General features: G+C 42.3%; 1 protein-coding gene across 1 annotated transcript in view; it reads left to right on the top strand.

The window, feature by feature from the left end:
* The window catches only part of thada (THADA armadillo repeat containing), a 91,775-nt gene that overhangs the window by 46,660 nt on the left and 19,438 nt on the right, over positions 1-25,677 (top strand). Inside the window, exons 30-32 of the mRNA XM_027277657.1 lie at positions 9,495-9,598; positions 12,887-12,969; positions 21,194-21,570. Of these exons, the coding sequence (XP_027133458.1) occupies positions 9,495-9,598; positions 12,887-12,969; positions 21,194-21,570 (564 nt within the window). The remainder of the gene's footprint in view (positions 1-9,494; positions 9,599-12,886; positions 12,970-21,193; positions 21,571-25,677) is intronic.

The following is a 25,677-nucleotide window of genomic DNA, read 5'->3' as shown; positions in this document are numbered from 1 at the left end:
ATCTCCATCTGGGCTCCTCGTCTCTCCTTTTACTCTCTTTCTTGCTCTCTCTCCATTTTTCCGTCCTTCTGCTACACCTTCTCTTCACTCACACTGTTCACTCCCTCCGCCTCCCTTTCCCAAACAAAAGGCCGAGCTCACATTGTGTGCTGACCTGTGTAATTTAGCCGTATGTAATTGATGTTGTAACACGAGGTAACCTCTTTGTGCGTCATGTGTGTATTGTATCACCAGCTACCTGTTTTCTCTTCACTTTGTTATACAGCAGCTTTGTATAAACCTTCAGTAGTCCAAGTAATCTTAGGAGTGACAACCTGATTTACATTTACATGCACTGCACGGTATAATACAGGACTAGACACAGACCTACAACGTGGCACACAGTCATTTAATGTCTCACACACTGCAGCGTTCTCACTAAGGTGCGAGTCCTGGTCAGTGTTCAGTTAAAGTGTACTTAATAATGTCTATTGAGATAATAAACAATTACCTGATTCTTTTGTACAATGAATAAGTGCTGCACGTAGAATTATTTTTATCATTGACTCAACTGAATTAAATGATTTGCCTATAAAAAAATGAACAATTTATCAGTTATAATCAGTTATCAAAGCTCATTAGTTTATAGACACTTATTTTTAGGGATGCACCACATATTCGTAAAAAGTATTCGGCCGAATATTGCAAAAAATGCCACATTCGGCTTTCGGTGAAGTGGCCAAATAATAAGGCCGAATAGTGGCGTGACGCAATTGATGCAATGAAACAACGGGCGCGGTGATCTGGCTAGGGTTGCTGATTCCGATGTTCGATGTTTGATACAATGTTTCTGAATGGTAACTTTGTTTCTCTCTCTCGCTCACTCTTAGAACAAAATGATACATGCCGTCTCTTGCTCTCTTTCTCTCTCACTCACACAAAGAGTGAAATAATCAACACCGTCTTTGTCTTTCTATCTGTATGATCCCCAAAAAAAAAATTTAAAACACAAACGTCCTCTCCCATTGGCAAACGACCCACTTCCCATTAACCTTATTTAGATTTGTTTTTATTATGTAAGTTGTTATGTCTATCGCAAGACCTGACAATACTGGACCTGGCCGATTCTGTCTAAAATGTCGGCAGTTTGGAAGTACTTTAAAATCTCTGAGAGCGAGAAAAGGATTGCGGTTTGCAATGAATGCAACACCAACATTTCTACAGGGGGGTCCTCAGCTAAAACGTTTAGCACTTCTGGATTAATAAGCCATTTGAAAGCCAAGCATCCTCCTATATATGAGGAATACGAGAAAGAGACGCCTGCGGCTAAGAGGAAAGCTATATATATATAGCTCACCTCAGCACATGTATAAGGGAGTAATGTCATATTTTTGTCCTTGTATTGATAATTCTTCATTATTTTAGTATATTCACTCTATTCATGTAGTCTGTTAACAATTTCCTTACAAGGATATTGTGTTAATCGTAATTCCGTAAAATATTTGCATATTTGTTAAAATGTTTTTTACAAACTAAAACTGTGAGCAATCAAAACACACATTCATCTATTTGAATGCCTCTGTTCGACTTTTAATAACTCTTTCAGAAATATCCTCTTTTCTGTTAACCAATAATTATATTGGCCATGTCATATATACAGTTCATATAAAAGACTCCAAACCTCTGATTTCCTCCAGCTTTTTAATTGCCTCGAGCCCAAATGAAGAAAGAGAGAACAGAAAATAAAAAAAATGAAGTAACGATTCCAGGAAATGACCCATTCCCAGCCCATGAAAGAGTGAATTGTGCAAAGAAAAGGTTACTTGCAATTTATTTTTTTCCACACTTCTATAAAATTCTTTCCTAATTTGTTGTTGCTGTTTCCTTTTTTAGGTCACACAGTAGAACACACTAACACAGCTTCTTCATTCATTTCATTAAAGCGGTATAGCACATGGACAAAAATCATTTGACTCATGCACTTCAGAGACAGTAGTCCCAATAGTGTTGTGTCTATCTGTAACCAAGCTATAGATAGCACATGTGTAGGTCGGTGGGGGGCATTATGGAGAAGATGGAGGCAAATATTTAAGGAGTGTCTGGCTGTGGGAAGCGGGACCGGGCTGCCATAGCACATCTTGTAGAGCTGTATGCAGGTGAAGTGGTCTAAACATAGTAAAAACAGAGATAGAGGTCTGCAGCGTACGTGTGGAGGGGAGCATCGCACACAGAAACACTGATAGAGGAGATAGTGGCCATGGGAGTGTGTGTCTGTGAGTGCTAACCACACACACCGGCGGTGTGTTTATGCCCAGATGATGAGGACATTGTGTTTAGCCTTGGGAGATGCCTAATGTATGTTAATATGCTTCATTTTGTGTATGTGTGAGTGCGTAACAGGTAGCAGATGTTTCTGCTCGAGGGAGAAATGACTTCCTTTGTTATTGTCAAAGAGCAACTGTTAAAAGTCTGGTGCTGGGAACCATCACAGCTACTGAGACAGGCTGTACCACCCTGCTGACTTTCTCACACACACGGCGAAGAGGCCTGATAACCGCACACAAGAAACTGTTTCCATCCGAGCCCAGGTCATTCCCCCTGATGTTCAAGTCTACAACATTTTTTTGACTTCTAGACTAAATAAAACGGTATAAATCAAATACAAGCAGACCTCTATTCATGATTGACTTTCTTCACTAAGCAGAATCACATTGAGGTTCAGGATGTCTAGTAGTTGCATGATGATGAAAACCCCAAATATCTTTCCACAAATACAAACGCATACATTTGTTTTGCAGCTGCTAGTTGCACTTCTTCTTATCAGTCCCAGTGGGACGCCAGCATCTCGCTCGCTGTTTAAGTGAAGCTTGCAAACAAATCCATTGGTCTATTTCACTATTTCAACACCAACAAATAGTTACCTCTGTTATGTATTGTTTATGAAGATTTTGAAATAATTCAGTCTATTAGTTGAACCTTGACCCCTATGTCAGAAAGGTTACTGTTGGTTGTTTTTATTTATTAGTTTCTGTCAGCCTCACTAAAAAACATTGATGACTTAAAGGGCTATTTTATGCTGTATAATAATACTCATGCATTTGCCATATACTATGGTGTATGTTTGCATGACTGATACAGTAGGTATGCCTTGGTGGTTACTGATCACCCACTTCCCAAACTGAACTTTTGGCTCCAGTAAAAGCCTGGTCTAAGCGCACATCGTCATGACACAGCGGTTCTTAAAAGTTGATGATTGCTTGCATGACTAGTTGATGAGCTTGTATAGCCTGAAAACATTCAAAAATGTTCGCTAACATGACCGTAAATTCTCATAATCTTCTTGTATTTCACCGGAGCAGTATTATATAATAGTGATGAAGAACACAGCTGATGTGCTTCCTCTGTTTTGGACTGTCAGGAAGTCAGGTTGCTTTTAGTCAACAGCACAAATCTGATTGTCAGAGTTGAACATATTGTGAAAAGGTTACCTGGGTTTACTGTGTCCCCACGAACACATCTACTGATCAGAGAAATTCCTTTGAAATGAACTGATTTCACCATGAAATGATTTAGATTCTAGGGAGACTTGGCCTTGACAGACTCAGACCCTGCAATGTTTTGCTGTTTGAAAAACTCTTGTGACAACATTTGACAATATTACTGTAGGTTCTCTAAGGATAATAAAACATATTTAGGTAACATGATCACATAAGATAAAACTGATATCAGACTTTGAATGAAAGGCCAAGATTGCTCAGATTTATTGGTTTAACACCAGGCGGTTCGAGTAAGCCTCTTGTCTTCTGATAAAGCATCTTAAACACACTGGAATCACTTCAGTCACTCCAACATGCCCCAAACCTCTGTTGATACAACCAGAACCAAGCCTAACAAGCCCATCAGACAAACCGGCACTAACCCAACCCGACACCGGACTCGGCTCTCGACACGCGCCAGCAACAGCCCTCGCCCACAATGCCTGGTACAGGCCAGAAGTATTAAAGCTGCGGCCTGTGGTGGTTTGAGGAGGGCCAGCTCGTCGGATGTAATCCTTTGTGTATTTCCACAACAGAGGCTAAATGAGACGAAGGAGAAGGAGGCTCGAGAATTAAGACTATCGCATTCTCCTTCCCTCTGGTGGCAGCGATGTTGCTGTTGTTTTCCCAAAACGCATTCTTCTTCAATAATTATCTTTTGGTCTGCTGTTATGACGGTTGCCTTTAAGCCAATGGTCTGCCTGGGCTTTTTGAGAAAACCCTCAGGCTTGGACTAGTGAAAGAATATGTGGGCCTGAAAACCCAAGCGTTTTTTTTTTTTAAATATAACATGAGATGTGTTTAATCTGAAGGGAATCTGAAGGTGTTTGAACATTAGCCTTGAGGTTGTAACATTGTAAGCCAGCTGTGCACCAAAAGGGAGTCTTCCATGCGCTGTGGTTACGAACACGGATCAACAGTAACATTACTATAGAGTTGACCACTCTATGATTCTTCTTTACTGCCTCAGCTGAGTCCTACGTTTTGTTTAAACAGAACTGGAGAGCCTTTCTGTATTTACATTGCATCAAGTAATATTGTAACCATTCACTCGTGTCTAATATGGAATTAAAATTGATAAGTAACTTCTTCTTATCTCTTTTATGACCACCTGCGACTCCTGCAAAACTCCTGCGAGGACCCCCAGCCTAATTCACAAAATAATCTTAACTCAAGGTCCTCTTACTACTAGCTTTCAACAGCATTTTGTATTTTATATCCAAAGTTCCACACTAGGGTCTCATGATGATAACTAATCTAACTCTGTTTTCTGGTGAAGATTGTAAGATTTGGCTGAAATCTCCCCAAAAAAACTTTTTTGGGCAATGTGAAGTATCCTTTAACCACACAATATCCACACAATAAGCAATATCCCTTAAACATGCAATAAACCCCCAAGAATTCATTTTTCATTCATCTCATTTTTTTTAATGATGAGTGAAAGTGGACATAAAGTAAGCTTTGTTTTCTCTTTTCTTGGACCGTGTAGTTGTGTCTACATGTAATGTAAAGAGGACTGTCCCATTGTGTCTCCTGCTGAATGTAAAATAAAACAATAGAGCACAAACCACTGTAATGTAATTATGTACACTGAGTTCACAATCTGTGCCGAAGAAACTGAAAGTGAACTGACCTCTGGCTTTTAGTGGTCTTGTTGCAGCTCATATTTTTTACTGCTTTAGGAGACACTCATAGGAGTGATGACAAGGTGCTACTGAATGTCACCCATACACACACACACACACACACACGCACACACGCACACACACACACAGCTCATGCTGCCAGTATAAAAATACATATGCATCTCTGGACATAATGGAAATAACAAACAGGTCCCTTTGGGACTAGTCGAGATGCACTGCTGTAACTTTTGACGTAGATGTAATAACACAGTCTGTGCATGCACACACAGACATACACACGCCACTAAATTACTCGGCTGTCACGCCCATGTGGATATGCATATGTGAGGGAGCATGACTTGGTGTCTAGGGCGCATATGTAAGCTTTGTTTGTGCAAGAATACGACTATATAGAGCGAGAGAGTGTGTTTATTTCTTTTTATATTTAGCTCGTCTTTATTGGGATCTCTTTTTGCCTAATTGGGCGCGTCCACACTTTGCCTAACCTCTATCTGGTTTTATATGAATGCCGATTTATATGTTGCTTTGCTGTGTGTGTGTGTGTGTGTGTGTGTGTGTGTGTGTGTGTGTGTGTGTGTGTGTGTGTGTGTGTTGTGATGTGTGTGTGTGTGTGTGTGTGTGTGTGTGTGTGTTTTTTACTGGACTAGGCCATGAATTGGTGTGCAATTATTTGCACTTGCTGTGTGTGTGTGTGTGTGTGTGTGTGTGTGTGTGTTTGCGCGTGCTCGCTCGCTGCAGAGTGTGGTCAGTCTGTGGTTGCGGCAGTGGGAGGGACAGCAGGGCAGGCTGATAACAGAGTCTGAAGGGACCTCACATCCACCACCACTATTTTTACCAGGCCCAAAAGAGGAGTAAGGCTTGTTGCAACACACACTCGCACAGAGAAAGACACAGACACACACACACACGCAGCGTTTCTCTAGAAAACGAGGCGTACGAAATAGGTTTTGATATTTTTCATATTTAGCACTGGCTCACCAAGTTTTTTTACTCCTTGAAGTTGTAACCCCAAAGCTGTAGAGAAAAGTTAGTTGTGGCCAGAGAGTATAAAGGATATTAGATTAAATGAATACGTCTAACGTGAAAGCTGTTGCTCGTAATGATGATTATCATCCGGCTCCACCTCCATCTTTTAGCTCATTCTTTTAGTTTTATAGCTCACAACTTCAGAGAGCAAAAAAACTGCTATGATATAGTGATTGCACATTTCTTCTTCATTTAGTTGTGGAAATATTGAAGATTTTGTCCCAAGAATTGTATTTCTGAGTACACAGGCTGTGTAAAAGCCTTGAAGAAATACAAAGAATCCTACCTCAGCTATTGTTGACAATAAGTACGTAGGTCAGGACCCTCTCAGGTCGTCAACACATAATTGTTATTGGCATAATGTGCCTTTAATCAGCAATTAGACAATGCAAGTCTTACAGAGAAACGCTGCAAATGTTCATGACAAATGTGTGTTCAACAGGCCTCAAGGAGACACACAGTGCATTTTAGTGAGAAACCGTGAGTGTAGACGTAAACTGTGTTTACCAGAAAACTCCACTGGGCACCTTTAAATCTCTTTAACCTTCTTAAATTATTCAACCGAAAGGAAAACAAAAAAAATCCACATTTAGACACTGTCATGGGAAAAATCCTGAAATTTGATGAACGAAAATGAGCCTGCAGCAGGTCTCTATTCTGCTGTCCTATTGCCTCCCATTCATTTGAGCTTGATTCAATCCCAGCATCTCCTCCCACATGGGGTGTAGTTCTGTACTCTGTCTTTGAGAGGAGGAACAGGGAGGCAGCATTTTCTATAAATATTCCGGTTTTCTCCACGCCGGGCTGGATTGAGCCGGTTGAGCCTCCCATGCAGGGACTTCCCAGCCCGGTGGATGAGGTGTAGCTGTGGGGTGGAGAGAGGGGGGGTAGGAGGAATGAAGACATAGGGCTCTGCCGCTGACACTGGAACCAGTGCTGGCACTGGTGCTGCTACAAAACCAAGTTCTAATGAGCTGCCCTGTGCTTCTGAATGAGTCAACCAATTTCATAACTGGATGTAATAGCACTCAACACAAAGCAATGAACACAACCCATGCCAACAACCACTGAGAATCTACTTTGCAGGTTTCAGCGGCCCTTAAATGGAAAAACAACCATGACAAATCTGGTGAAGCCAAAAAATTCCACGACATGATGTCGTTTATATTAGGACACCATCCAAGGCTGCATTTGATAGAGAAGCCTTCTTATCTTCTCAGTTTTTTCTTAAATTGAATTTTTGGGTTTAGATGGTGACATTGCCCTGCCCTCAGCCTGGCTGTAATCCAACAATTTCAAGAGGCCAGAATGAAGCTGATTTCACTGATTTAAGGCTTGGCAGACGTGTTGCCAGTCCAACAAAACTGCCCCACATTCAGCACCAAAACCAACGCGATGTCACTGGTCCAACGTACACAATCAAGATTAGTCTAGTGTGGTAGCAGTGTGTTGAGCAAACAGCATGATGGGACACTGATGGATCATTTTCCATCTCCCTTGTCAAACACAAGATGCAAGGGATCATTGTGTCGCCTGAACAAACGTGTACATTTGCTGATTGAAGTTCTACACAGGTGAGCTGTGACCCAGGAATCTGCCAAAACCGGTTGGGCATAACTCTGAAACTGGAGACGTATTCTTGGATTTGTCACACAAGATTTAAGGAAGTTAATAAGAGGCTCTGTGAATATTTGCAGAGACTATTTCAAGTGTGACTGATCCTCTTAGAACAATTTTTTTTGGATTGTGGAATCACTTGAATACTTTCGGGAATGGGTTCCAACACTGGCTCCTTGTGGAAAAGCCCTTAGAGGGTGACAGTGAGAGGAAGAAGAACCCAGGGGTGTGGATGCTGTTTGTATGATCCAGTGGGTGTTGCCTGGGCGTGGAGACTGCAGGAGAAGAGAAGGGGCAGGCCAGGACTCAGTGGCCAGGCTTGGTGCTACGTGGTCGGCCTGGTTTTTCCCCACGTTTCCTTCCCTGCACAGTGTAATGAATGGCTTCCTACTGGTCTGTGGCCGTGGCCCCGGCTTAAAGAGTATACTTACCAAGGCCCAGAATACACACCCCAGCCAGCCAGCCAGTCAGCCAGCCATCCATCCATCCAGCCAGCCTGTGTCCTGGCCTCTGAACACTCCCAACCATCAGTCCACCTGCTACAAACTGGCTCAGTCACACACTGTCACAGCAGCCACAGTGGGGGAAAAAATGATTTGATCTTTAGTGGGAAATTCTTAAACATTTTCTCTAACCATTACAGCAGGTGTTTATGATCCTTTCAAGTCACATATTTGCACCACATGGGGCCAGAGGTCAAGTGACGAGATGGATGGTTGACTAGAGGGGGTAGCATGTTTGTTGTGTGGTTAGAGGATACTTCCCAGTGCCCAGCAGTCAGTGAGTTGGAATGTGAATGAACATTTCAAAGAGACTCTGTCTCTGTCGAGTTCCTCAGAAATCGCTTAAAAAAACATTTATCCACATAGGTACAGAGTTTATTTTAGTCAAATTTCCAGTAGTTTCTCTTTGGGCTTGTCAGTACACTATGATTTTGATGACTAACTGAACATTCAAGTATAAGTCGTCATAAGTGTACAACTTGTGTGCAATCACCACCACTGACGTCCAGTCTACAAAGTCCAGTCTTTCCATACGAACTAACTAACTTCAAGTTGAGTCAGACTCTTATTGTGTAAAAACATTGTTCTCTGCTCATTTTTCCTCAAGAATAATAAGGCTAATGTTATATTTCATAAACGTAACATGTGCCCTTTTGGGGTGATTGAAGAGCAGGCACACTGTCCGCGTTCTGGATCATCTATCCAGGCCTAATGGTCATCTGACAGTCGTGTGTGCATTAGTCTGACTGCTTCAGAGAGATCAGTTTGTCGTCTATCCTTCAAATCAAAACTCCAAACGTTATTTATCCCAAACTCCTCCTATCTATGTTGAAGATCCATCCATTTAGGTTCGAGCCTATCCCAAAATATACACATAGAGTTTCTGTGTGTCTTTGGATTCTGGACTTCCAGAAGAAACCCACACTGATACAGGATGAAAATGCTCTCCCCACACAGGAAGGCCCCAGATGAACCTGTTTGCTGTGTGTAGGAGTGTTAACAACAGTTTGTCTGTGTCTTCTTTTGGTTTCAGTTTCTCTACTTTGTGAGTCCAGCACACTTCTCTTTGTAGTGGATGACCACACAAAGCAACACTTCAGTCCGACCTCGCCTCATGTATAAATAAATGTAATAGATGATCTCACGTGTATATCAAATCGAGTGTGTGTGTATTTGTGTGCTTGCAGGTGCTCTTTCTGTTGCGATCCTACCAGACTGACTCACACAGACCCCTGACAGCAGGAAATGGCATCAGCAAAGCCCTCCGTCAGCGCATGTGGCTCGCCTCACGGTAATCCTAGACACACACACACACACACACACACACGCACACGCATGCACACACAGATAAGCATCCGTCCCGCTCGTCCAACTGGCTCACCAGAAGAATAGCTCCTTGTCTCACCGTTCATCCCCTCCCCGGCCGTGTCCGCTTCATGTCCTGCCCAGGCTTCCATTTCAAAGAGACCGCCCGCTGTCCCATCCGCAGCCCCCCCCCCTTCCCCTCTTCCCCCCCTTCTACCTCTGGTCCTCTCACCCAAGATCGAGGCCTCAAGATGGGGCACAGATTACCCCATAGGGCCCCCTCCTTGCCCTGGCCGAGGTCAGGCCTGGGTCTCCGGTCTCTCCCTGTGCCACGGCCTACAGAAGATAACACGAGGTCGCTGGGTTAGCAACACTAGCCCCGCTAGCTCTGCTTGGTTACACTGATGAGCCTTTATTAAGATGACGAGGGGAATTCTTGCTCAGCAGAGCGCGCCCCACCGTCTGTCCGTTTGATCATGCAGAGCCCGGCGCCCTGATCTAAGGACAACACAGGTCAGAGGATCTCTGTTTTTGGAAAAAGAAAAACCTCCTCTCTCTTCCAGGACACCACTAATTTGAAGCGGCCACCTTCCAGAGAGGATGGAATGCATTGTTCGTCTGGTCTGAGTCAGTGTTGGGTTTTGGCCTCACACCGTCTCTACGTTGTGTCATTTTGGACTTTTTCTCAGAGGGTGTCAACACTGTAACACTCGTGTAGCAGTTGACTTTGGCTCTGTGGTGGCACACGAAGCCCAGTACCAACCTGCTAGGACCCTTCCGGTGTATTGTTTGGATTGTGATCAAATAATTCAAACTCTGACGACCTGTTTTATAATTTTACCTCACATTCATGCACACATAAACACACTCAAGCCACTTCACAGGACTCATCCCTGCCCAAATCTGTTCTCACTTAAGCCACACACACACACACACACACGCACGCGCACGCACACACACACACACACCCTGCCCTCTTCTAATGCTCCATCATGTGTATTGTGTGTATGTTTGTGTGTGTGTGAAGTGTGCAAGAGGATCTGTGTGGGGGTGTGTGTCTTATTAATATCTGGTTGATGAAAAAGTGACGTCAAGCTCACACACTGTCTCCCTTGTTTTCACACACACACACACACACTTGTGGGCTTTCACAGAGCTGTGGTCTTACCCTTGATTGAACGTACACATAAACTGAAGACACACATACACACACACTTCACAATGCCCACACATGCTGCTTCACTTACACACAAGCCATAGGCAGATATAACACTTTAATGTCAGCCTTCATGAATGATTTCACAGTAATAATTCTACATGGTGAAGAGTAAATCAATTATCATGCATCTATGAATAGGGAGGACATAATTACAACTGGTTCCTCTTTTCAAGTCTTTGCCTTTTTATTTGTTTGTGTGTGTGTGTGTGTGTGTGTGTGTGTGTGTAAACTGAAAGTGAATTAATCAAATCTATGATCACACAGCTGCGGGCATCTCGTGATGCTCCCACGTTCTGGGCTTTAAGGATTCACCACAAATGAAACACAAACACACATCACTGTCCTGTTCTGCATCTCCTCCTGCAAGCTGTTGACCCGAGAATACAATAAACTTTTTGTTCGAGCAGTCGACATTTAAACTCTCATCTGTTGACAAATCATGAACACATGCACTAACTAAAAGGAATAATGCTGAAGTCATTAGTCGGTCTTTTTTATTTCTATAATTTAACTTGACAATGAATTACAGACAATTCAAATAAAACCCATCACTGTTGGCCAGGTGTGTGACACACATACAAGGACTTAGACACACAACCATAATGATCCTGGACAACAAACCAAGAGCTGCCTAAAGCCATGAGAATGATCGATTAACATCATCAATTATTTATTTATTTATTTATGTGTCACGTAAGAATCACATGTGCTTCTTAATTATGAGCATCGGCCACCTGTTTTCTGTTTAATATTGTTAAAAGTTTCATATGTTTTGGCCTGTTAAGTCAGATTTTAACGACATCGTCTGGGACATTTTAAGGATAAATTGTAATAAAATTTTACAGTTTTATTGACCAAATGATTAGTCAGCTAATCATAAATAATGAACTCATGAATAAATAGAAGTCCTGGTGGATTTGAGTACTGCTAGAACTGACTTGTTTGACTTTTTTTGCTGTGAGGTGGTCGATATTATGTTTAACCAACTCATACCAGTGATTAGAGTCAATAACAAGCCTCTCTCTGTATAAAATAACACCGTTCTACATCAGCAGAAGCTACATCCTGCAGAATGATCACACAGTTGAATCACGGACGATGTTTATTAGTTTTAGTTTTAGCGAGGTGTACCTCCTAAACTGCCAACTGAGTGTAGAAACAATGTTTTTAGCTCATTGTTTGCTTTGTGGTTACTTGTGGTATTTTGTGTATTTTCACATGTTTTATGTGACGAGTTTATTAGTATGCGCAGCTCAGCACAACCCGACCCAGCGTCTGAAATCAAAACTTAGACCCTAGACACACAAATATGTGAAATTCAGGTTAAAAAAACACTCACATTTCTGTCACTTGAAAAACGGGAAGCTTACAGTGCACATAAACACACACCATACACTACATCTCCCCATCATAATACAGAAGAGTTGAGACTCTGAAATCTTCTGGATCTGGAAAATACTGATTTTCATATCAAATATCATTGATGACTTTTAGTAACAATAAATACAAACAATACAGCATTAGTTAAATGATTTCATTCGAGGTCAAAAAGGAACTTTCAAGCTCATAAAACAAAAGTTTTACCATCACACGGGAAACATTAATGGAACCACAACAGGAGGTTTGATCAGGACGGGGGAATGACGTCAGCCCTGCTGATCACACTCAGTCACACCAAATCATTAAGATCCTCGCAAGCAATAGATTCATTGAGTTACAGATGTCCAATGACCCAGTTCAGTAGTTTGTGGTGAGACATGAGCCTGTTTTTGAGGAAATCTTGGTCTGCGATCTAGAAGTCTGACTGGAGGTTGCAGTGTTATCTCTTCCACTTGAAGCTGTTTAGGAGCATTGAAGAAGAGCTTCGATTATTAAATGTTCTGAAGCACAAACTTTGTGTTTCTCCCAACAAATTCAAATCTAGAATTGAGTCGTCTCTCTTCAGTTTTCTGTATTACATCCAAGCACAGCAAATTCTCCAAGGTTCATGTTGAATGACATGAAAATCAATGAACTAGCTAAAGAAGCACACTTTTGTTTTCTCTCTCTTTTCAGACAGAATAGCTGTGTGGTGACCAGAGGAGCCTTTCTCGATGTGTTGGTGTGCCTGTGTGGGCCAAAGATCAGTCTTCTGCACAGTGAGTTCTACCTTTGACTCATGTTTTAATGAGGGACTGTCAAAATACGTGAAGCAGAGCACAAACGCAACTCTTTTACACTTTGTTACACATCAGGGAGAATTCCCACAACCACGAGGTCACATGCCTGCGTGTCACACCTTCAGTCCACACCAGATTTCAAGTGACACTTTTTATACGAGCCCAAACAAACCAAAGCAGCAGGCAAGCACACACAGCAGTTACAATTGACCAGAAATTCATAGTGACATGTTGTCACGGCCAAAACACAGAAGTGTCTAAAGAGACTTCTAAAACCACTTTCTACTCCTCTCTTTTCTGCACATGCTCAGTAAGATCAAAATACTGGCTGAATGCACTGCTTCTGTGTCAGAGCAGTGTTCAGCTTGTGAGTAGACACGTACTTTGGTTGTCACACTTTAGAACGCTCTCCTAGCTCACTGCCTGCAGTTTACTTGTAGTTTACTGAGTACACACCACTCAAACAGTTACTTCCTCCAAATAAAACACAGGTCAGTTCACGACGGCAGCAAACGTCTAAACGTTTAGACCAAAATGGTTCAAAATGGAATTTAAATCCTAAATATTTATTTCATTTCCAAACTGTGGATAGATGGACGCAGTTCAAGCAGCACTGCGCTAAACAAACAAATAGACAGAAAGTAGAATTATATACCCTCTTTATTAGGATTTGATACCTTAGGGTAAACATTAACCATTAATATTAATAACAGTAATCCATTCCGTCCATTATCTCTAAGTGCCAGCTTATCACAGGACTGACACATAGAGACAACCATTCACACTCATGCATTTTTTTCACCAATTAACCTGTTAAGTGCATGTCTTTGGCCTGTGAGAGGAAGCCGGAGTACCTTGAGAGAACCCACGATATATAAAAATAATAATAATAATGAAGTCTCATTGAGTAGGTTTTTTTTTTCTTTTGAGATATTTGTTCTCTTCTTTCTGTCTTGATCATGCTTCTGTCTCTTGCTGATGTCGGCAGGTTGCCGATGAGTTTATCAGCTCAGAAAACAGCAACTGTGTTCCCTCCATTTGCCGTCAATTTGACTTTGAGCAACATCTCTGCAGCGTTTGCTGGCGAAGCTGTCCTCCGCGCTCTCCATTTAGACTGATTGTTGACAGAAGTCAGCTTCATGTCTCGGGTAGTTCAGAGAAGCCCCCCGCCGTGCGTCTGTGTATCTGTGTACGTGGTGTGGTTGTGAGCACATGTGCGCAGGCCGACGGGGGTCTCCGCAGTAAAGGAATGTGAAACCGAAGGCGAGCGATCTCTGACAGATGGTGGGATTGTGCCTATGACCCAGTTTATGTTGGAGTGCTGCACAGAGAGGAGAAGAAAAAAAGAGAGCGAGAGAGACGGGGGAGGCACTTATGTTTTCGGTCGGCCATGTGCTGAACACATGTTCGCCGTAGCAGTGGAAATACCGAGGATTTCTCAAAACAAGCCTGTAGATCGAGGACCCGGCGTGGCCCGACTTGGCTCTGCCCCTTACATAACTAAAGCTTACACACCTCTAATGCCTCCCTATTATTATCATAAGTCTGTCTCAGGCTTCATTTCTCGCCCGCTCTGTGGTGGTGTTTGAGCCCTCTCTTGGTTTGTCGTTCTTATTTCCAGCCCCTCGCCCTTTTCCTCTTTCAGGCCGCTCAGAAGTCGACTTAAAAAGCCACAGGTTGGGCAAGTTCATAAGAAAGCAGCAGGCTCTTAGGAACGCCTGGCACCGGGGCTAAAGGGGGTGAACAATTGGCTTTTTCAATATTACTTCTCTTTTTTCCCCTTTTAACTGGCACCCCGCATTAAGCAGGAACTTTGCTTTTACCATCCAGTTCCTCTCGGCTCTGAACACATGGCTTTGTGCATGTGTGTGTGTGTGTGTGTGTGTGTGTGTGTGTTCACACACATTTCCCTGCCCCAGCCCTTTGATCCATGTGGACTCATAAAAAAAAAAAAAAAAGAAAAAAAAAGCCCCCACTGTCCATTGCTTCATCTCTACCTCCGCCAGTCTTCCGTTTCTGTGTGCTTTTCAGCCTTGCCAGTAAACGAGAGCTGAAAAGTTGTCTGTGAGGAAGGTAGAAGAGGAAAGTAGGAAAAAGGACAGGGGGGGGGGGTTATTCACATGAAAAAATGTTTCAATTATTAGTCAATTTGCTGGAATTTGATGCGTTTCCATTGGTGTGGTAGCACACGCTTGTGGTAAAATATGATTTAAATGAGTCACTATTCCTGAGAGAGTGGAAAAGGCATTAATTAATGTCCTGGTAAAACTTATTGTAACAACTGTCTGTGCTGAAGAAGTTTGTCTTCATAGCTGCACGTTTGAGTATTACATGATAGCAGGCTTGGGACTTCCTTACATATAAATCCATTGATTTTGTGGTCAAAGTTCATGCCACCCTGGTACAATCTATCACCTGAAGTAAGAGTTAACGTTAACCACCATTGAGCTTTAAGAGTTTGACATGATGAAGTTTATTGTCCCCAATGACCTCTGTAGTCTCATTCAGCCACATATTTTATTGTTTTGTTGTGGAACAAAACACAAAAATCTCTTGAGCTTTTGTTAAATACAGACCTTATTTCAAGCATCAAACCGAAAACCCATTCAGGAAACCCGATGACTCTGAGATGAGGGAACTGGAAGTGCAACAATGCTAACTCATTTTGCTTTTAGCTTTTTGCTGTGTGACTGTACTGTAAGAGATGGGTGATGAAAGTCAGTTCTACACACATGTTAGTGTTTTTTAACATAGACTTGAGAATATCCAAACCTATCCTTTGAGTTCAAACAGTCTTTGTACACAATAAAGCATGTTACCATAATTAGGCTTCCAGCAGCTTGAGCACAAGAGATTGATGTTCATCTTTGACATCTTGGTGAGCCATGTAGTTCCATATTTGGATACTTGCACTCATTTAACTTTGTGCTTTTTGGGGGAGAATTTTGCACCAACCACTGCAATCCATTGTCAAGAGCAGAGCCATTCTTCCTCCCATGAAATACGACAGTCCGGTCCACATATCGCAGTCTTTTAGGACCATTGTTCACAACCCTGGGGGTTGGAACCCCAATATGCTTTTTTGATTTTCAAAATGCCGAAGCCAAAAAAAGTTGAAAAACCAGTGAACCAGAAGACTCTCAAAATTCAAACTTTTAAGACATGAAAGTACTGAGTTTTTCTCAAATGTAGTGTTATGATGATGTAGTATGAATGTTTTGGCACCATAAAGAGCAGAGCTTCGTTCTGGAGTTATCTGCTAAAACGTTTCTCAGTTACACTTCATTTTCCATCCTGTGGATGTGCTTGCCTTTGTCATCATTCCTTGGCAGAGACTCTGCAGTATTTCACAGTCATTTTGCCTTCAAAGTTGTAAAACTTGCTTATGAATTTAGGAATCTACCAGCTGCTGTGGCTGATGGACAAAAGTCGTCATTTTCTAGCTTGTTTCTATTTATACCACTTAGACACTGAGGACAATAAGCTACCCACAAACACACCCCTATACATGTGTGTTTGTGTGTGTGTGTGTATTTATATATGTGTATGTATATGTGTGTGTTTGTGTGTGTGTGTAGGGACAAAGTAATTAGAGGGAGGGACCTGAGCAAATTGTAAAGCGCCATAAGCATGAGAAGGGGGTCAGTGCTCTCACACTGTCAGACTCACGCGCACACACACACACACGTAGCGTCTGGGGTTTGTTTTTCACAGTTTGGGTAATGACGCTGGAAGCTGATGTGAAATCCAGCTGTGTGCTTGCATGTGAGAGCACGTGCAAGTGTCTAGCCGAGGTTCTAGCTTGACGCAGCAAAGAGTCTTCAGCGCCAGCTGTAAGTGGGATCTGGACGGCGCAAATGGAGAGCCAGCGAGCTCACTGGCGCACTCATACACACAAACACCTACACCCGAGTACACATCCAGCTCACTTTGTTTTAATTTCTGTGGTAAATCAGTGCAAACCAAACTCTCCATTTACTCAACAAACACACTTACCGTCATTGTCTGCGCTCCAGCATTGCATAACATGCTCAGACATCACACACACTCTGTCACTCTGTCTGTTTCGGTGACACTTCTTTTAAAAGCATGGTGTTAAGATGCGGGTGTTATTGGAGTGGACACTTTAGTTTGGATTACAAAGTGTTCTCTGGACCGGTGTGCCGACCCTCCTCCAGCCCGCCGTCCAAACGCGGTTCATTTGCCATCTCACTTTAAACCGCCAACTGTAAAGGTCGGAGCAGGTTTATTTAAGCCAGATGTCGTGGTTACATTTAGTTTAAATATTTGACCTGTGCTGTAAAACAGACCATCACACGTGTTCCTTTCTCCTGCTCACATATAAACCTTTACACAGCTTAGGCTCAAATCTCCCCTAAACATATGACCCACACATGATGTGAGTGTTTTTATTGTTCCACATGTTGTTTGCGTTTTTGTTGGATTATCTTCACGAACTTCCAAAGTTCTGCAGTTCTGTATTTTCATTTTGGGGCGTCTACGCTAATAACATCGAGTTATGGCTGATTTTTTTTTTTTTTTTTTCAAGTCTCAGATTTCTTGACTAAAACATGACAACTGCACGGTGGAAATCAGCATAACCACTGACCCCAAGTCTGACTTCTTTCCATGTTTTGATTCCAGGAAGGTTGCACAGTGAACCTGATGCTTACTTGTGTTTGGACTCAGGAGAAGCGGCATGGCCAGCAATTACACCGGGTCACACGTATCACTTTCCCCGTTCTCTCACTTTAAACTTAAAAAAATGTTTCCTGTACACTGCCACACATCCCTCTAGACATGAATGTGACCATTATCAACCATAAAATGTAAACTCTGATTATTGGGGAAATCAGGTTAGTGCAAACCAAACTGCTTTGATCGAATTATCCGCTGCTCAATCATAAATCGGTTTAGTTATAGTAATCAGATTGTTTCTTTTGAGGTTTGACCAGCATGCAATATTTTCTGCCAGTATTCATAATAATCTCTTCCAGCCACTTTCAGGTCAAAGCAAGACTGTACTGTACAGCTCTGTGAGGGTGTGCTTAGGTACACAAACATGCTGATGTTAAGAATATTTCATGTTTAACCTTAAAGCACGCTAACATTTGCTCATGTTGGCTGCTGGGATTGGGTTTGTCAGGTATTTGGTCATAAATTGATGAAATGATTAGTCAATTAACACAAAATTAATTTGGCAGTTAGGATAACATAGGATGATCCCACACTGGGGAAATTCACTTGTTACAGCAGCTCATGTACATAGTGTGGATAAGACACTGGTCTTTGCTCTCCTGTCCACTCTCACAAGTTGAAAGCCGTCCAGAGTTACCAGCGAGTCCAAAGCGGGTTCATTCAGCCTCATCTCTGTGATGCTCCACTCTCCACAGATGAGAGCAAATGAGAGTAAATGAGAGCCATGGCCTCTTTTGAATGGGTCACCCGATATATCATGAAGAAAAAAAAAAAATAATAATAATCTTGATAGTTCTAAGTCCATGTTTGCACGTAAATCGGATGGAGATTGGTGTCGAAAAAAAAACCTTTTAAAACTAAAACTAAACTACTAAAAACACAGAAGAGCTGCTGGAGCAGGCTGCCACCCATGAAACACCATATCAACTATTTTTTTTAATTTTTGGTGTAAGATATGCTGTCTGTAAACCTCTCAAACACCTTTTAGACCAGTGCACCAACACTTATTAACACCGCACTCTGAACGATCTCAAAGCTTCACTCGCGTTGTAACCCACTGAGCTAGGCCCAGTCCCAGAGTACCGTGAAACATCACCTAGAAATCACGACTTGATGGAGTCTGGCCGCGCTCCAGCTGCAGGTTTGCACACGAGCAGCAGAAGGAGACACAAGTGTTGTAGACACAGATTTAAATAAACACAGCTGTGGGGTGAACAATGGCTGTTTATGATCAGACATGAAAAATCACATTGAAATGGCCCTCACAGGAGGGCCTTTCATTTGCTGAGGGAATGCCTGACCCACCACCCCTCCTCTGCACGCTCCATTTTAATAAAAGGCTGTCATAAAAAAACAGCTTTGCATCCTGACTAATGATGTTTTTCCTTTCTTTTTCTTACTCTCTTATTTCCTCCCTCGTTTGCTCTTTTTCTTCTCTTTTTTTTCCACTTTTTGTTTTCTTTCTTTCCTGCTTTCTTTTCTTTCTCTCTCTTTCAACTCACTCCAAATGCATGCTCATTACAACTTATTTTTTGGGCCTCCTCACCTCTTGATTTGTTTCCCCTTTAGTGTTTGTCGGCTTGTGCAGTGATTGTGTGTATCTTTGTGTAAGTGCTGGGTATGAATCAGGACCGTAGCATTACAGTTGAATGTACACACACACATACACATACACACACACACCATGACAGACATCCGTTTTCTCTTTGACACGCTCACATTCTCCTTCATTCATCCTCCTTTCTCTCCTCCCTTCATCATCGGTGTCATTACTGTGCCCCTCCCCCCCATTATAACCATTAGGGTATGCTTATTTGGCCCCGGACCCTCCTTTGAGGATCAGGTTCCATAGTAACCTGGCCCGTCTCCACGGTAACCTGGCCCATCTCTGGAGGAATGCGGCATTTCCCGCTCTTTTGTCAGGCCACGTTTTGAGTGCCGCTGCAGGGCCAGATTGAGTTGCACTGGGTTTCATAAGCCGTGTGTGTGTGTGTGTGTGTGTGTGTGTGTGTGTGTGTGTGCGTGTGCGTGTGTGTGTGTTAAACTAATTGAGTTGGCTGTCAAAGCAGGGTCTGTGTGGAGTCTTGGAGCAATACTGTAGGGAGGAGCACAGCTTTAGAATGGCATTGGGTTACTTGGCATGGTTGCCTCGCCTCTGGATTATACTTATATTTCAGGGGAAGTGCATGTGTGTGCGCGCACATGCGTGTGTTTATTTGCGTGTCCATCACTCCCCATGGGTGTATGTTCACAGGTGGCTGCGTTGGCACGGCCATGGGCATTTCCAAACAGACACTGACGCAGCCTTTCCTATAAAAGTGAAAATAGAACGGAACAGACACTGGCTTCTTCAGTCTGGCCTGTTGTCTGCATCTGTTTGCTTCACAAAGGACCATGTGTGTGTTTGTTTGTTTAGCTTGTAGAGACGTTAGACTGGATACATCCGAGGACTCAAAGCCACTGGGAATATTTCAATAAACTTAGCCGCCGCAATTTTAAATGTACATGGCAAGGCATAATAAAGTCAAGATGAACTTTATTAATCCTGCGTGGAAATGCCAAAGATTCAACTTCAAGCTTTTCTAAAAGAAAATAGAAAAGCAGCGAAGTTTTCAGACATGCAGTGTGTAATTGTTGGCATCATCTATCTGTTATAGTAATGACTTTTTGGCCTTCAAACATAGCTCTCTGTTACATACAGTAAATGTTCCATAATGTCTTCATTCAAAAGTGACAGAAGCACTGTGGAGTGTTCAGGCTGTGTTTGGCGCTTAACCATGAATTGCACCGGTTCACATCCAACCAAGAACCTTCATTAGTCATTCTCCATGTCTCTCTCTCTGCTCATTTCCTGTCATCTCTCTATTGTGGCCTAAGTTCTTAGAAAATGAAAAAGAGAAAAAGAAAAATTAGAAATGAAAAAACACACTTCAATAAACCGACCGATCTGATGTGACTGCTCCAACATAATGAATGAACACTGGCTCATTCACAGCATTTCTGGGTTTATTATAGTGTTCTAAATGTTAAGCTAATGAAATGATACATGTTTTAAACAGTTTTGTTAGAAGGTAGGCCAAGCGGCGCATTGTCTCTGTACAACCTTGTTCTGCTGTAGCCATAACATGACGGCATTCTGTTCAGATATGAGCCATGTTGGAAAGGTTAGGGAAATGTTACCCGTTTGAATTAGTAAGACTGCAATCCTGACTTTGACTAACATAAACCAAAGATCTAAAAGACGTGCATGAATGTTATGACAGCATGGCTGATGTTAATGAATAATTCTTCATCCAGACACGAGATTGTTGAGTTTGTTTCAGATTTTGTTTTAAAAACTAGACACTAGGCAAACGATTAAAGGTTTAAATCTTCATAAATCGAATATTAAACTGCCAGAGTTTGTGTTACCATGCCAAACTAATACCAGCCAGTTTCAATGATCAAATATCATGTAAATAAACACCCAGTGCTTAGCTAACATGAAAATTTATGTGTTCATCAGATTCAGAAGTCGGTGATCTCCGCCAGGAAGCTCTTTCCATCCTGATGGCGTCAGATCTCGTCACCTCCGACATTCCCTCTACCCCCCTGGGGCCCGGCAGCACCCAATACCTGCTCAGCCTGGCCCGGGTGGCTGTCAGCGCCAGCGTGGAACTTCCAGAGCTCTGGTATGGGGCTCAGCCCGCAAGCCATCTCCTGCAGTGTCTGCTGCGGTGCCCACAGTACGAGGTGAGAGAGCTGGCACTGGAGGGGGTCCTGAAGAGGCTGCAGGAGGAGGAAGAGGAAAAGATGATGAGACCTCAGTGGCTGGACGAGACCACCCTGTCGAACCTGACCAGCCTGGCTCTTCACGAGACACACCCCCAGTGTCTGGCCAAGGTGAGACCACACACATACACGCACACACACATAAAAGTATTATAGACGCATTTGTTTGTTGTGTGTTTGTTTAAGAGGCTCTATACAGTATGTGTCTGTTGTATGGATGTGTGTGTGTGTGTGTGCACAATGCCTTGCTTATGCCTTGTGTGTGAGGCCGTAAGTCCTGTCATCACACAATGATGAACCCTTTCCAAAAAATATGTTTTTCCTATTCATCCCAGTTTTTACTGAGCCACGGGGAACACTCGCTACAAATTGATTAAATGTCCAAATCCATCTCGCAGAGGCTTGCGTGAGAGGCTAATCGCCCGCAGGGGGACAGGCCAAGCACGCTGGCAGTGAGCTGACTCACTTACACACACTCTAGAGAGGTTTGGTAGGCTTCCTCTTAAAAACCTTTTGGAGGGGAATATGCAGCCTATTTCCTGTTTGGGGACAGAAGGTCTTATTTCACTGTGTTCATAAAGAGAGGACAGGAAGGCAGGCAGCAGATCTGCTCTCAACTGCTCTGCAGCTCCTGCAGTTGACACTCCTCCAGAGCTAACATGACTCAGCACTGCTGGGACTTACTGGCTTGTATGTGTGTTTCCACACTGCTGCAGACGTGTGTGTTTTATGTGCGTTGTGTTTTTTGTTGTTTTGTGTGTGTGTGTGTGTGTGTGTGTGTGTGTGTGTGTGTGTGTTTGGTCGCGCATTCTTAGCCAGGACAGCCGTTAATGTTTAAAGTGTCAGCCCTGTTAAGTGGAGCCTCCCCTGCATCAAGGACACGCCAACCCAACGGAGCGGTTGCCATAGCTCGCCTTGGACTCCAGTGAAGCATTCTGGGAGAGGAGCAGGAGCAACACAAGGCCAAGGACATCGTGTTGGTCTGCTCCTCTGCCTGGGGATGATGCTTCCAAATTCTGAAGAAAACTATGCTGTTATCTACCGTCCTTATTTCAAACATATGTGTTAAAGGAATCTGCTGCATTAGAGCACTCGGAGGAAACAACACAGATGGTAGCCTGAATTACCCTCAAGTCTGACTCCTCACATTCTTAAAGATTTAGACAATATTCAGTGCATGACAACAAAGAATAGGTTAAAAACTCACATTTAACACCAGATGGCTGTTTATAGGGTTTCTTGGGTTTGTGAACTTAACTCTAAATTTCAGTTTCCACTTACAGAGATGCCAGCAAAGCAATTCCTATTCAAATAAAGATCAAATTAGAAAATGACATATCGGGTTTGTTTCAATACTCACATGTGAGGTATTTGTGTACTGTGTTTCTGATAACGCACAGACACACAGTGCCTAATGAGGACATCCTGTCACTCATACAAATACATGGAGATGCTTTATTGGTTTGATTTTATTTTCACATACGTTAAAGAACAGGTCATTGGGATCAATCATCCAAATGCACTGGTGCACTGGTACTGCAAGTGGTGATGGAATAACGCAATTAATAAAGTAATTCAATTCTGCAATCTATTGAGAATAACATGCTTTAGATTAGTCCAATGAGGCAATGCATTCCTCATTTTTGATCAAAGGATATGATATTAAATGTCCATTCTGACAGATATACAGTGTTCCTGTCAGTTTCACCAAGATATATTTTTGATATTAAATGATAGCCGTTTGTGGGTTGGGTCATAGTTGACTTTTGGCTAAACTTTGCACCCTTATTCACCATTGCTATTCATCCACCTGCCTGTTGAGCTTTCCATTCGTGGCAAATATGCAGTTTATGGGTCTTTGATTTCAGACGCCGGTAGAATAAATCAACTTCTGATAGTTGGCAGTTTTGCCAGTGGAAAAGTCATAATCTATGTAGAAAGAGCATTGTTCTTGTATTGCAGTGCAGAGCTAATGAAAGATCAGACTATTATTTTGTTACCAACTTCAACCCTGTTTAGCTGCTTAACTTACAGAAACCATGTATAAATTATAATTATTTACACTTATTGCACTATAATTTTTTAATGAATAAATTCCAACTTGGTGATCCTAAAACCAGGTTGTTTTGGCACAATACCACCAACAACTGGCCTGATGTGGTGCAGGAGATCACCATGAATCATGGGATGCAACAAGTTTTAAATACTATGTATGTCAGTATACATCAGTAAGTTTATTAAGTTAACTCTTGGCTTGGTTCAGACCTGGGATGTGCTTGACATTTATTTGCTACCTGGTGGCAAATACCTGGTAGCAAATAAATGTGCACTTTAGTGCTCCAGACTCCATGAAAACGAAGCTTAACAAAGGGAACATACATCTTAACAAACATGCTGATTTGCAGAAGTAGTGTTCTGCTTAATCTTTGTTTTTATGCAGATAGTCATCATTTGGTTTTATGAATCAGATCTAATATCGTCTTCCATGATTGAATTCACAAGTATCAAGTGTATGCCAAAGGAGAGAGGAAAAGCTTGCGTGACGATATTGTGAGAGCAACTTCTGTACGAGTCTACGGAGACATAACTTGAGGAGCAGATGATTTCTTCAGATCTTTCTGTGAAAAAGATTTTTTTTTCTTTACGCACATGATATCCAGTTTGGGGTTTGGATTCATTTAGCTTTTTTGACATTTAAATAAAAGTCATGTAGTGACATTTCATCTGGCAGTCTTGCTCTCTTAGGTCAAATTCTCTCATGGCTTGGCACTGGATCTGCTCTGGCACAAGATGCCAGAAAATACCAGTGAAAAGCAGAAACACCTAAAGGCCGCCAAGGCTAAAAAGACTAAAGTATAAGGGCTCGACAGCTCCAAGCTGCATACACTGTAACGTTTATATGTATTAACATTTTCATGTGTGTGCATCTGTTCATGCAGGGTGGGCGTCACTGTTTATTTGCATGTTACAGCTATGGAAGTCTTTACGCGTCTACGCCTGAGTTGGCATGTTTTCCTGTGACTCTGTATATTTGAGTATGTGAGCAGTGGAGTGTGTTGCAAGACGGCAGCTCATTAAAGCACATTGTAAAAGTCAGAGGCAGCAGTGATGGTCAGACCAGCTGGTTTAGAGCTCGTAATCGAATACCTGGCAGACAGACGGGTGGATGAATAGTAAAAACACACAGGCAATAGCGGGGATTTAAACTGTGTATGTTTTCAGTCATGCAATAAAGGGAGAGAAATGCAGTGACCAAATGAATAATGACAGTGGCTTGGCATTACCAACCCAATGATTGATTCCCTCTTATTGGAGTTGAGAGGAGCCCATGGACAAATGCACTATATGTCCACCACAACCTCCCTGACAAGTGTAATGTGCTGCTGTGGTTATTTGGCACTACTTATTGGTGCTTTTGAGCGTTTCCAAATGAAAGGCCTCCAGCAGTATGAAATATGGACATTTGCTGTCTGTATACATGATGTACTATTGCCCAGAATTCTAACAATAGGCTAACTGTCTTGTCCAGTGTTTCTGCGGTATGCTTAAGGCTGCATTTATGGGCTTATTCACCCTGGGGGCAGCTAAAAACAAACTGAAAGCACAACACTGACATGATATCATATTATAAAGTTGTTACAGATAACATGCTTGAGAACAGCTGACATTTATTTAGATATCACTGGGGAACACAATTTTTGTTGAGTTAGATCTGACAGCTGTTTTTAACTAATTTTTGGGTGCGGAATCCAAAACTGATCTCAGTTTTTCTCCATCACGTCAAGTTTTTGAACTATAGGATCCCCATTTTCTTAAAAAATCTGAAAAATACTGTACTTAACAGATATGTACTTGTTTTCACTAAACAAAAGTAACAGTCTGTGCAATGGTCTTTTTGCTCTGGCCAAACCATCGGGATACCAAATGCCATCTTTTCACGTGTTCCTTTGGTCCACATCCGTAAACTCTCGACACACTGCTTGCACACTTTGTGAGGGGCCCATGGCTTCTTGATCAGAGTTTTACTTTAAAATATGCAAAATATGCTTGTTTGACAAATGCACTGATGTTTGCCCTCTGACTTGGAATGATGAAACTAGCACAAATATAGCAAAAGGAATCAGGGTTGTCGTCGAGAAGTAGCAGGAGCAGACATGATCTAGAACAAAGAAAATATCTACCTATGTAAATAAAACACTACGATGGAATAGTTAAAAG

Source organism: Larimichthys crocea, chromosome III (genome assembly GCF_000972845.2).
Source record: "Larimichthys crocea isolate SSNF chromosome III, L_crocea_2.0, whole genome shotgun sequence".
Classification (NCBI taxonomy): Eukaryota; Metazoa; Chordata; class Actinopteri; family Sciaenidae; genus Larimichthys; species Larimichthys crocea.
Note: the sequence above shows the minus strand (reverse complement) of the source record. Positions and strands in the feature narration are given on the sequence as shown.